Source organism: Quercus suber, unplaced genomic scaffold (genome assembly GCF_002906115.3).
Source record: "Quercus suber isolate HL8 unplaced genomic scaffold, Cork oak 2.0 scaffold_119, whole genome shotgun sequence".
NCBI classification, from domain to species: domain Eukaryota; kingdom Viridiplantae; phylum Streptophyta; class Magnoliopsida; order Fagales; family Fagaceae; genus Quercus; species Quercus suber.
The window spans coordinates 1,408,634-1,421,729 of record NW_027069584.1 but is presented as its reverse complement, the minus strand read 5'-3'; the positions used below and the strand labels follow the sequence as shown (position 1 = coordinate 1,421,729).

Below are 13,096 nucleotides of genomic sequence, written 5' to 3'. Positions count from 1 at the left end.
TTTTTCTTTTGTTTTCCGTTGTTTAATTTTATCAATGATATAGTGTGGTTGTCCTGCGTCAATTTTGGTATCAGAGCAGACTTATATTCCATGCAACACAACCGTAGACAACCACTTGAAGAAACAAAACCATCAAAGAACAAACCAACAAATATGACGTTACCCTTCAACGTCTTATCCTATGAGATCTTAAATAATCCCAAACCATTCCCAGTCTATATATACCCCCTTTATCCACATGAATTTTTCATCCCCAAGCCAACAGAGAAGCCAGCTACTCCTTCCAAGCATGTGACCATCATCTATGCTTGCCTAGGCACCTATGATCACATAACCCACAAACCACAAGCCAAAAATAAAAAATAAAAAAATTGACCCACGCAAGACCCATTAGCCCACCAGACACCGAGATCCACCACCAACCTCAACTCACCATTGCTGAGATCATTGAATCCATTGCCAAGCCCCAAGACAAGCCACCACCAGTCTCCTTTGTTTCACGCTACCACTATCTTCCCTGCCTTCACACCGCCACCAACCGTCCATCCCCAACACCAGTCGAAGACCTTCATCGCAGAGAGTTTTAATTTTGAGTTTCGTTGGGTTATCTTTGAGTTTCTGTTGTTTCTTTCAGTCTCTTTCGTATTTGTATTGTGTATTTTATTATTTCTCATTAGGACTGTAAACAAATCAAGCCATTTATTAACAACTTGGGCTCAGCTCAATAAAAAGTTCGTTCATGTTCGTTTGTTTATAAATAAGTCAAGCTTGTGCCTTAGTTTTAGTCTTATTTGATAAACAAGCCGAGCCCAAACAAAAAAAAAAAAAAATTGTTTGTGAACACGCTCATGAACAATAAGGCTTGATAAAAACATGCCAAGTTTAGGCTCGTTTATAGTTTGATATATGTTTACTAAATAAACTCATTATTATGACATGACACATATGTTTTAGAATATTAATTTATAGCTTGTTTATTCATATATGTTTTGAAATGTTAATTTATTTAGATTTGTGAAAATTATAGTTGCATGGATGACAAATGTGGATATAAAAATTGTATTTTGAACAATTACTCAAGTTATAGACAATGAATGATGAATGGATGAATTTAATTATGTAAAGTTGTAATTTGAATAATTTATAATCACCAGTGGAATTAGAGGCATGATAAAATGAGTATATTATTGTATTTTGTTTACTTGATTTTTGGTGATGCAATTTTTTTGGATCCCAAGCTAAAAAGCTTGACTTGAGCTCAAGCTTGGCTTGACTAATTAATCAAGCCAAGCCAAGCCAAGCCGAACTCAAGCTTTTTGACATTCTCACGAGCTTGAGTTTAAATATTGCTTTTAGGCTTGTCTCAAGCTCGAGTCAAGCTTGAGTATTTGATTTTTATTGACGAGCCAATCCCAAACATGCACTACTCGATAAAGCTTGACTTGTTTACAGCCATATTTTTCATTTAAAAAAAAAATCATAAGAACAGAAAACAAAAGAAAGAAAGTGAGAAGGTATTATATGTGACAGCCCATTTCAGGTATTGGACTCTTAAGTTGCACGTGCACAATCCCACTTTGTCCAAACAGACCCACTCACTTGAGGAGCCAAGTCGTGTCATCCCAGTGCAGTAAGGTGGCCCAAATAGGGGTACAGTTTCTTACTCTCCTTTGGTGGACTCAATTTTGTTTCCTTCAGATATCATCTTTATATTTTTATGTGCATATATTCCACCATAACTCCTGTGGCCTACCCATTTTGTGCTTAAGTTAGTTGTTTTTTATTATTAGTTCCTTCTTTCAGTGTCTATCATAAGAAAAAAAAATAAAAATAAAAATAAAAATAAAAATAAAAACAAAAAACAAAAAACAAAACTTTTGCACCAATTTCTTTGAAGTACTGATTCTTATTTTTAATTGTGGAGCTTATTGGAAGTTGAATTTCATTTGGGCTATCTCTCAATATTGTGAACACTATCACTACTTGACTGCAATTTATCCCTTTGATTCATTGACTTAGTCTCTATACGCACACTTGCTTGACCTTAATTTTATATTGAGAATTAATTGCTTGAAAAATTTTCCAAATCTCAACTGCATTCATAAATGTATTAGTTCATGCATCTACATAGTGGTTGCATCATGTCAAACCTTGAACATCAATCCACTTCTGAAACTAAGTCTTCCTTAGAGCAAACCATTGAGGGCCTAGCAAAAACCATCTAAGCCTTACTAGAGAAGGTAGAGCTAGTTGAAGCATCTCAAAAAGAGAGCAATAACCATGAAGGTGAGATGTCCCACATAGGAGGAAATAACATGCTTAGACACAATCATCACGGTCACTTTAATAGGGTCCAAACTTTGAGCATGGTCAGTGTAATCACAATGGCCCAAGGATTATGATGATAGGATGTCCAAGGAGAAGATAGAAACACCCACCATTGATGATTTTCGAGACCCGAGGGTTTCATTGATTGGTTACATCAGATGGAGAAAATCTTTGACTATTACAATTGGGTTGAGGATAAGAAAGTTAGGTGTGCCAGGATGAAGTTAATTTGAAGAGCCGACCTTTTTGGGAGGATCTTGAGGATACCGTTAGGCAATGACATCAACCCCCCATTACTAATTGGCTTGAGATGAAGGATGCACTCTCAAGGAATTATCTTCCTCCAACTTATAGGAGCTCCCTCTTTGAGGAATGGGATCCCTTGAAGCAAGGCACATCTCTTGTGGCTGAATATATAGAGAAATTCAAGGAACTCAAAAGGCGAATTCAAATCGTCAAGAGGTTGTCACACTCAATAGGTTTAAGAAATGTTTAAATGCTGACCTACTAGACGAGATTATCACCCGAGGGGCCACTACCTTAGACCAGGCATATGAGCTCGCTAGGAATTGTGAATTAGCATCCAAATCTATCTTTTGGCAACATTTTGAGCTCCGAAGTACCCCTCAAGCTTTTGATGGCAAATCTAGACTTGCCTTACCCCCTCCTAAGGTCAACCCTAATAGCACCCCACTAGGAAAAGAGGATAAAGGAAAGGGCGTGGTTAACGAGCCTTCAAGATTAGGTTCTCACCTCCAATGTTTCAAATGCAATAGGGTTGGACATATTGCAGCTAAATGTCTCTCTAAAACCCTTGTCAATTAAGAAGATGAAGAGAAGGTAGAAGATGTAGAGGAGCTAGTGTATGACCCAAATGATGAATAGATCTAGGATGTTGAAGTAGAATGGGAAGATGATCCTAGCTATCTTGCATGCATTTGAGCCATATCTCCCCAAGTTAATGATTTCAAGGACATCTTTGGTGTCCAAAGCCCGAAGTGAATATGGTAAGGTGTGCGTTGGCACAATAGAAAGACACTAATGATTGGCGAAGGAATGCCATCTTCCACACTTACACCAAGTGCGGGGACAAAACTTGGAAGGTTATTATAGATAATAGGAGTTGTATTAATCTGGTGTCCTCTAGTGTTGTTTCCTACCTAGGCTTGAAATTGAGCACACACCCTAACCCATAAAAAGTTCCTTAGGTAGATACCTCCTCTATAGCCATAAAAGAAAGATGTGATGTCCCGCTTCAATTCCTAACCTACAAGGCTGAAATATGGTGTGACATGATTCCCATGGATGTAAGGCATATTATCTTAGGTAGACCTTGGCTTTATAATTTGGATGTTAGCCTTCATGGGCAATCCAATTCTTGTTCATATGTGTTTGAAGGTAAGAAAATTGTGCTCAATCCTTTGAAACCCAAGCCAATTGACATGAGCAAGAAGAAAGAAGTGTCAAGGGCGAAAGGTTTGAACATCATAAGCTCAAAGGCATTTGAAAGAGTGGCAGTTCAAGAATTAGTTGTGTTTGGCTTAGTTGCCAAGGAACTCAATGGGGAGGCCCGTAAGGAGCCTCCTGAAAAAGTGAAGTCAATGCTCCAAGATTTTAAAGATGTTTTCCTTAAGAAACTCCCTAATCATTTACCATCCATGTGTAACATATAGCACACCATAGATTTTGTGCCTAGAGCAAGCCTACCAAACTTGCCTCACTATAGGATGAACCCCACAGAACATGCCGAGTTGCAAGGAAAGTAGAAGAACTATTTTGAAAGGGGTTTATTCATGAAAGTATGAATCCATGTGCAGTCCCTGCACTCTTTATCTCCAAAGAAAGATGGAACTTGGAGGATATGTGTTGATAGTCGTACTATCAACAAGATCACTGTGAAATATTGTTTCCCCATCCCTCGATTGGATGACATGTTGTATATGATGGCTGGAGCAACAATCTTCTCAAAGATTGACTCAAAAAGTGGATATCATCAAATTAGGGTTCGTCCTGGTGATGAGTGGAAAATTGCCTTCAAGACGAAAGATGGTTTATATGAGTATGAGAGTGATGACACAAATGCCCAGCCTTTAATGGGCAAATTCTTGGTTGTGTACTTTGATGACATTATCATTTATAGCAAATCTAGGAAGCAACACTTAGACCACCTCACTTAAGTTTGTACTACCCTTAAGAATGAGAGTTTATATGGCAACCTCAAGAAGTGCTATTTCTTTACCGATCAAGTCATTTTCCTAGGTTTCACCATATCTTCAAAGGGAGTTTCAGCTAACCCCCCAAAAGGTTCAAGCAATTGTGGATTGGCCTAAGCCCAAAAATATCCATGACATTCAAAGCTTTCGTGGGCTCACATCCTTTTATTGTCAGTTGGTATAGCACCATTATGTCCCCCATCACTAATTGTATGAAACAAGGGGAGTTTAATTGGACGAAAGTTGCTACTAAGGCTTTCAATGGAGTGAAACAAAAGATAACTGAGGCACCTATCATGTGTCTCCCTGATTTTACTAAGCCTTTTGAAGAGAATGTGATGCCTCAGGTTTTGGCATAGGTGGAGTACTTAGTCATGAGCGCCACCCAATTGCTTATTTTAGTGAGAAATTGAATGATGCTAAGCAAAAATACTCCACATATGACAAATACCTGTTGTCTCCAGAATTTGTTAGCTACTTTAATCATAAAGCCTTGTGCTATCTCCATTCCTAGAAGAAACTAAATTTTATGCATGGTAGATGGGTTGAACTTCTACAACGCTACTCCTTTGTAGTGAAACATAGGGTGGGAGTTGAGAATAAGGCTGCTGATGCGCTAAGTCGAAGGGTATCTTTGCTATCAGTCATGAGTGTTAAGGTTATTGGATTTGAGTGGCCCTGACTATGAGTCATGCCTAGATTTTGGAGAGCTCTACATTAGCCTAAGTAATGCCTCACAACCAATCCTAGATGATTATACTCTTCAAGATGGTTACTTGTTCAAGGCCAACAAGTTATACATCCCTCAGTCTTCAATGAGAGCTTTCCTAGTTTGAGAGACACACGCCGGAGGTTTTGCAAGTCATTTTGGTCGAGACAAAACAATTAAGGAAGTGGAATGCCAATTCTATTGGCCTACCTTAAGAGGGGCATTGACAAGATAGTTGGTCAGTGTCATAAATGTCAACTGGCCAAACATCGCAAGCAAAACACTAGCTTGTATACACCTCTACCTGTGCCAGATCGCCCATGGCAAAATGTGAGTATGGACTTTGTGTTAGGATTGCCCTGCACCCTTAGGAAACACGATTCCATTCTAGTAGTCGTTGATCGCTTCTCTAAGACGGCTCATTTTCTACCATGTTCGATCTCTGATGCTTCTCAGATTGCAAAGCTCTACCTTGATGAGATTGTCAAACTTTATGGTCTTCCCAAAACAATAGTGTCTAATAGGGATGTTCGTTTCATGAGTTATTTTTGGAAAACTTTGTGGCATTTAGTAGGCACCAAATTGAAATTTTCCACTACATTTCACCCTCGAACTGATGGTCAAACTGAGGTTGTTAACCATAGTCTAAGCAACCTCCTCCGGTGTCTAGTAGGTGAAGCCAATCAGAATTGAGATTCAATTTTTCCCACATCCCAACTTGCATACAATAGCTTTGTAAATAGGTCTATAGGTGCTAGTCCTTTTGAGGTTTTGCATGGTTATAAACCTAGGATGCCCTTAGATCTTTTGCCCATGTCCCCACATGTAAGAATTTCTAAGTCTACTAAGGCACTTGCACAACATATTCATGACTTTCATAACGAGATTCGGAAAAGAATTCAAGTAAGTAATTCTCAATATAATATTCATGCTGACACTCGTCGACATCGTGTAGGTGATTATGTCATGATTCACATTCGACCTAAATGGTTTTCCTCTGGGACCATTAAGAAATTGCAGGCTTATAGTGTCGAACCATTTAAGGTATTGAAACGAATTAGCCCAAATGCATGTCATTGACCTTCTCCATGATTATGGCATTAGCTCTTCCTTTAATACAGAGGATCTAGTTGCTTATAAAGGCCCAACGATTATTCTTGATACCCCTTTTGATGAGCTTTTGCCTAATCCTATTGATGCCCCTATCCCAACCCCTATGCCCATAAGTCTGCCCTATGCACATAAACAATCTATTGATGTTATTTTAGATGAACAAATTGTTTCTACAAGTGATGGAGGAGTTCACCATTTCCTAGTTCGTTGGCAGGGGGACCATATTTTAATTGTACGGATTACTTGAGATGAGCTACATCAACTAGATTTTGACTTGCTTGAGTACTACCAAAGCTCTTCAGATTTCCACTTGACGGGGTCGAGTTCTTCCCACCCAGGGGGAGTTGGTGCAAACATGAAGTGCAGGCCTCCAATTATGTGCATGTATGGGCGGAAGAGAAAAAAGAAGACGCCCCAACCTGTGGCCTTATGGATGGAGCTTGATAGTAATTGGGCTTGAAGATTAAGCAAGCTCGATCATTTAATAATTAGGGTTTCTTTATGCATTTTGTTGTTTGCTATTTAAGCACTTTTTCTAATTATTGTAAGACAGTTTTGAGAATTATAATAAACATGTGTTTCTTTTACACTGGTGCCGATTTCAGTTTTTCTTGGTGCTAACTCCAAGCAACCCTATGTGCTGACTCCTAGGGTTTATTCTTTTGTTTGCCGTTGTTTAATTTTATTAGTGATATAGTGCGGTTGTCCTACGTCACCTGAAGCCCATTGGAGTCCCTTTGGTCCCATCCTAAGCCACACACTAATGCCCAATTAGGCTGGCCCAAATTGCTAACCCAAATAGCTAACCCAATTAGATAATAAATTGTTTATTTAATAAGAGTTATTAAATAAAATAAGAGGCTAGGCTGTTAAAACATACGTACGTTTAAAAGAAGAAAAAAACAATTTTCCCTTTGATCTCTGTTGAACACAGTTTTCAACAGAAGGAAAAATAAGTACGTAAGAACTTATTGAGAAACCACACATATTGGGCACCATGTGGAATTAGGATGAACATTGAAGGTCTCCTCAGAATACTATCTACTTCTTGTTTTCGATTTTCACTACATCAAGGTATGTTTTCTATTCTTTGTTCTAAAATTCAAAGTTGTTTGTTATCTCTTTTGAATGAAATAGATCCTTGTGTTGCTTCCACTACTTGTTTTGTATGAGATGCAAAACTATGTTTTCCAATAGCAGGTTCATCCCAAGCAGCAGTAGCAAATAAACCAAGGAGTGCACCAGATGGCTCATAGCAGGTTCATCCCTACCAGCAGTAGCAAATAAACCAAGGAGTGCACTAGATGACTTTGGAGCTGACTATAGAATTGCTAAGGAGGCAATTAAAAGCCTTGACTAAGGAAGTAAGGAGAAGTCAGCTTAATCATCAAAGAGGTGACGGTGAACAATCTGAAGATGCTGATGCAGATAGCAACAGCAACTTCAACAACCCATTTGGCCAACCTGTGAGAGGAAATCAGCAAGTGCCCTTGCAAGAACCGAGGCCAGGTCTTGAGCATTCGCAAGTTCCTCAAAGAGAAGAGTCAAAATGGGAGCCAAACATCAAAGTTGACCTTCCAAAAATCCAAGGAGCCTGAATCCTGAAGAATTTGGGGACACCATGAATCAAATCAAGAGCTTTGAGTACTATAAAGTCCAAGATTCCAAGAAGGTGAAGTTGGTCTCTATCAAGCTTGAGAGGAAGAGCTTCAACCTAGTGGGAACAACTCCAAAATCAAAGATTTAGGAGGGGTAAAGGAAAGATCCAAGAATGGTTCAAAATGAAGCGGAAATTGCAAAAGCAATTTCTGCCTTTCAACTATTTGCAAGCTATCTACAAAAATGATTCTTGGCAGACCAATAATGATAAGGGAAATGCAGCAACGTGTTTTTTTTTTGTTAATGTGGCCTTTGATTCATCAAAGGCAGCCAATGCATACAAAGAAGAAGGTATAGCTTTAATCTTTGATAACACCTTTCTAGCACCCAAAGAAGATATGTTGATTAATGCACCTGTGTATGATCAACATGAAGAAGAAGAAGAAGAAGAAATGTGTGATATGGTATTGATAACAATAAAGGAGGGGAATGCATTCAAGAACCTGTATATGATGAATATGTGGAAGAAGACGTAGATGCTCATATAGAGGAGGAAGAGGATTTATCATTAGTAACAAACGTCTTACAAGTTCCAAAGAAAGAAATGGAGGATGACGAGTGGCTTAGAAGAAGTAGTTACAAGGATATGGTGTCACAAGAATTTTTTAACAATCATGAATAGAACCAGCCCCAACTACAAAAACTATTTCGCTTCAAGAAAGAAGGTGAAGTTAGAGATTCAAGAAAGTTCTTAGTGTTCTTAATTAATGACTTTCAAGATTATATTCTTTGTAATGTAACAACCATGGATGTTTGCCATCTCTTACTTGGGTGTGAAAGATCACGTCCATATCAAACCATTCCAAGTGGAAGGAGCAACACATTCAACTTATACAAGAAAGGAGATCGTTACACATTGCAACCAAAAAAAGGGGAAACACTAGCCCTAACCCAATGGTCAAAATGAAGAAGGTTGGATGCAAGAGCATCTACATGGCTGCTTACACTTGCAGCCTTGACACAAAGCAGAAACAGTCCTTAATCTCTAGCACGATGCAGCAGCTTGATACATCAACTAACAAGAATGTAGATCAGTGAACAACCAGATCATATGCACATTTCCACAAGTTTAAATGTGCATCACTTGCTGCCCTATCATGCACCAGATTAGCTTACAACTAACTAAATTTAAGGACAAGTGTGTTCCAGAGAGGGGCAGTCCTAATGCAATTCATTTTTAAAGTTAGCTGTTTACTAGTGCTTTATGATAAGTAGTTCTTTTTACTTGTAACAAAAAGTTAGTTAGTTGATAAGACTGTTAGTAAGTGCAATAGCCTATCAATTAGTTAGAGAAGTTTGTTAGGCTTTGGCCTATCACATGGCAGCTACACTTATTATAACTAGTTGAATTTGAAACCAAGAAATCTCTACCTGTGAGGTATTATTCCAAGACCGTGTCTCTTAAAGAGCTAGTATTCTTTCTTTTTTCTAAGCAACTTAGCTTTTTAAAACAGCCTTCCTTTTCACCAATTTCCTCCAACAGTCAAGATTGAAGGCCAAGATATTGTTTTGCAAGAGGTTGTTGAAAAGGCTCAAGAGGAAAATATGAAGTAAGATTGAAGAGATTGGAAAAAATCATGAGTTGGAAATTGTTAGAAATCATATGGAGGTTTTAATTGGAGTTAGATATAAAGGAGAGAACATAACCCTCAAGTCTCAAGATCCCCACTAACAACACATCAAAGGCTATTGATTTTTTGGGAGTAGAAAACTTTGATTTTGTTTTCAATCTGTTGTTAATTAATGTTGTAAATCAATTGATGGCCATTGAGAAGAAATTTTATGCTATAGTATATCAAGGATACAAGTTTCAAAACAGGGTTAAGTTACTGAAGTATTCAAAGAATCTGTTTATTTGGAGCAGAAGTGGTGTGGACAATGAAGAGCTGCAGGGAAAAGAAGATTAAATATACAAAGATTCAAGAATTGTGGTCTAGTTTTGATCTCGGACCTTCTTAGCACTTTTGATAGGTTATCTTAGTTATTATTGAGTCTTAGTATTGAGTCTTTTAGGTTAGGAAGCTGTGGGATCAGATTTAATTAGTTTACTACAATAAGGGCAATTTGGTAATATCCATATTTTCTGGAATGGGCTATCCTAGAGGCCCATGAGTCTTATTTTATGTTTTTAGTCCTATTTGGTTTAGGAGTTATTAAGTCCTTTTGTTAGTTATTAGTATTCCTATTCATTCTAGGAATAGGTTATTTAGAGTCCAAGTCCTTCTAGGAAAGGGATTAACAACGGCCTCTATATAAAGGCTTTATTGTATTCAATATTATTTCATTTAGAGATTGATTAATAAAATTCAACAGCTTATTTTAAGCTTTGAGGGTGTGATTGCTTTGGAAGACCTAGGTGTGATTGTCTAGTGTTTTATGTATTTTATTTTTTGTTTATCCCCTGTTTCAGCCCCAAAACAGCCATCAATATTCTTTCTTTTCTAACCTAAAACTCTTAAATCTCAACCTAGTATAGAGCTGAATTCTTAAAGAACCTGCATCCAGAAGATTTCATCTTCCATACGCAAACTTGAGGTTGAGTTTCATTCAAGCGGAGGGGTATGATGTAGGACAAGATATGGGGATTAATTTTTCTTGTTTGTTATTTTTTAATTTTTATGTTATTTTAGTTATTTTAGCTTTTAGGGTTTTATTTCCTTGATTTTATCTGTTTTTAAGGGTTTTTTAGTCAAATTAGAGTCCTATTATGGTAGTATATCAATTAAGATTAGTTTAGGAATATTTTGACTTCCAAGATAAATTTTTTGGAGCCTTAATAGGCATGCAATATTTTGACTCCCAAAATAAGTTTTTCGGATGGGTTTTTTCTTTTTTTGGGTGGATTCTAGGTTTTACTTGTGTATCAATGAGCCCCTTACGGATTTAAGGGTTTCATTAATCTAGAACGAGATCTAACCATTCATGTTACTGTTCTGTCTCATGATAACATCCATTTTTGATAATTCAATCATTTCTTTCTTGGAGAAAATAGATTAATAGATTCCAAGTTATCAGCAGTTTGTAGTCTTCCAAAGTTAATCAATATTATTGCAAATCAGAACTCGCATAGACCTTCCAATGCAGAGGATTTGAAATTCCCAGAATGCCAATTCTCAAAATATTCAAAGCATATGCATTATCCTATAAAGCTAAAAGCATATAGGAACTCACCATTCTACAGTGCTTGAATCTTCCACCTCAATGGTCTTCAAGCTATATGTTTCTTCTTGCAATCTTTCATCCCTCTCCATGCAGTCTTCTAACCATTGATATTTCACAACATGCAACCTCTTGTTCATTAAAAGATGCTTCTCTGATGAAGTGAAGCTGTCAAAGGGAGTGGGGTGGGGGGAGATACAAGAAAAATACATTATAAGCTCTCCTTCACACATGAAGACAAAATAGCAACAAAATAAAGGTGTTTTACATGGCAAATGAGTGGTATTGGGTCAAGGTATGTCTTAGGAAAAATGTTAGCAAGTGAAGAAGAAATAACAAACTAAATTGATAGTGCAATCAAAAAGAGAACAAATTGAATAATAATAATTTGGAAGATAGAAAATAGATAAGATCAGACATGTGATCATTCTATGGACGGGAATTGCATGAAAGGTGAGACTGGCCTAACAACCAAAAGAATATGCTCATACCTCTCAGGATGACAAGTGGAAAAACAACTTTTATAATGGAAAAATTCTAACAAAGTTTATTAAACTTAATACAATAATAATTATATATAATTCATAACACTAACATTAACCACAAAGTAATTAAAAAAATGGTAAATAAAATAAAGAAGCGCACACATAACGAACTATTATAACAAGCATAATCATAGTTGTGGTGGTGATATTTCTTTCCATCGTACCATTGCATATTTCATACTAACAAATCCATAATTCATTGGATTTTTGAAAATATCACCCCATTATAATGGCCATAACAAAAGCCATGCATTAGCATTCACATCTAGGTTTGCATAGCAACTGCTATTTTACTATCTGAAAAATTATTTTATCTATTATACCAACCCACTTTACAATACACCAGACATCCCAATCTCTATTGTTTTACCATTTTATTTAAATATTCTTTTATTAGTCTTTATTTGCATTTAAAGAGAGAGAAAGAGGAAATATTTTTTAATAAAATAATATATTTGGTTTTATATACCTACAGTAGTTGGTATATATGAGAATTTACCGTTCACAGTTGCTAAACAAATTTAGCAATGCATACCCGGGTAAAGCAAATTTTAGGCGTGTATGTTGGTAAGATAGCAATTTGGGGGGTTTTACACACCCCCCCCCCCCCTACCCCCCCCCCCCCCCCCATTGCTAATGCTTAGAACATGGTCAAGATAAGAAACAAATTAGAAAATTTAGTTTATCATAGACATATCTCAATAAGCAAGCTGTAATGCATCCGAAAGGCACTTCTTCATATGAGAAAATCAAAGTATTATCCTGAATGATCAAGTTCTCACCATTCACCAACAAATTGTTGATCAATTCATGCCACATCACATTAGAAAGGAAGACCCTTTGTCAATTTTATCAGAAAAGTAAAATTGATGAATAATTTAATATCTAATCAACTATATATAATTGTAGCTAACACCATGCCCTACACTATGATGTGGTGCAGTGTCATGATAGGACCACAATGGAAGTGGTTACAACAGAAATAAGTAAATAAAAAGGAACTTCGTCTCCAGAATTGATGAAATCGTAAACTATCTGACAATGAAACACTTTGACTGTAAGTTATTCAACAGTCATCCTCAAATACAAAGACCAAAAATCCATGATCAACACATAACACAAACATACCTATTTAATACAGTTTCGAAGTCCACTTCAAAACCTGGTACTGACAAGACTACCAAATGGGTAGCAAGGACAAGACTGTCACTGACTTTTCCACCAGCAATGGAAACCACAAGCTTCAACCTCTTCAATGCAAGCCCCATCAGAACTTCCCAATCCGGTTTCCTTCACACAAAAGTTAAACTTAAATACAATTGAACAGCTGTTTGGAAAAACAAACCGTTCAGAACACCAGGTAAATCAGT

The 13,096-nt window shown here is 37.0% G+C and overlaps 1 protein-coding gene across 1 annotated transcript in view; it reads right to left on the bottom strand.

Moving 5' to 3' along the window:
• Positions 1 to 13,096, bottom strand: part of LOC112026514 (DNA ligase 4) — a 58,052-nt gene that overhangs the window by 3,490 nt on the left and 41,466 nt on the right. Inside the window, exons 27-28 of the mRNA XM_065775787.1 lie at positions 12,855 to 13,016; positions 11,194 to 11,349 (exon numbers count right to left, since the gene is read on the bottom strand). Of these exons, the coding sequence (XP_065631859.1) occupies positions 11,194 to 11,349; positions 12,855 to 13,016 (318 nt within the window). The remainder of the gene's footprint in view (positions 1 to 11,193; positions 11,350 to 12,854; positions 13,017 to 13,096) is intronic.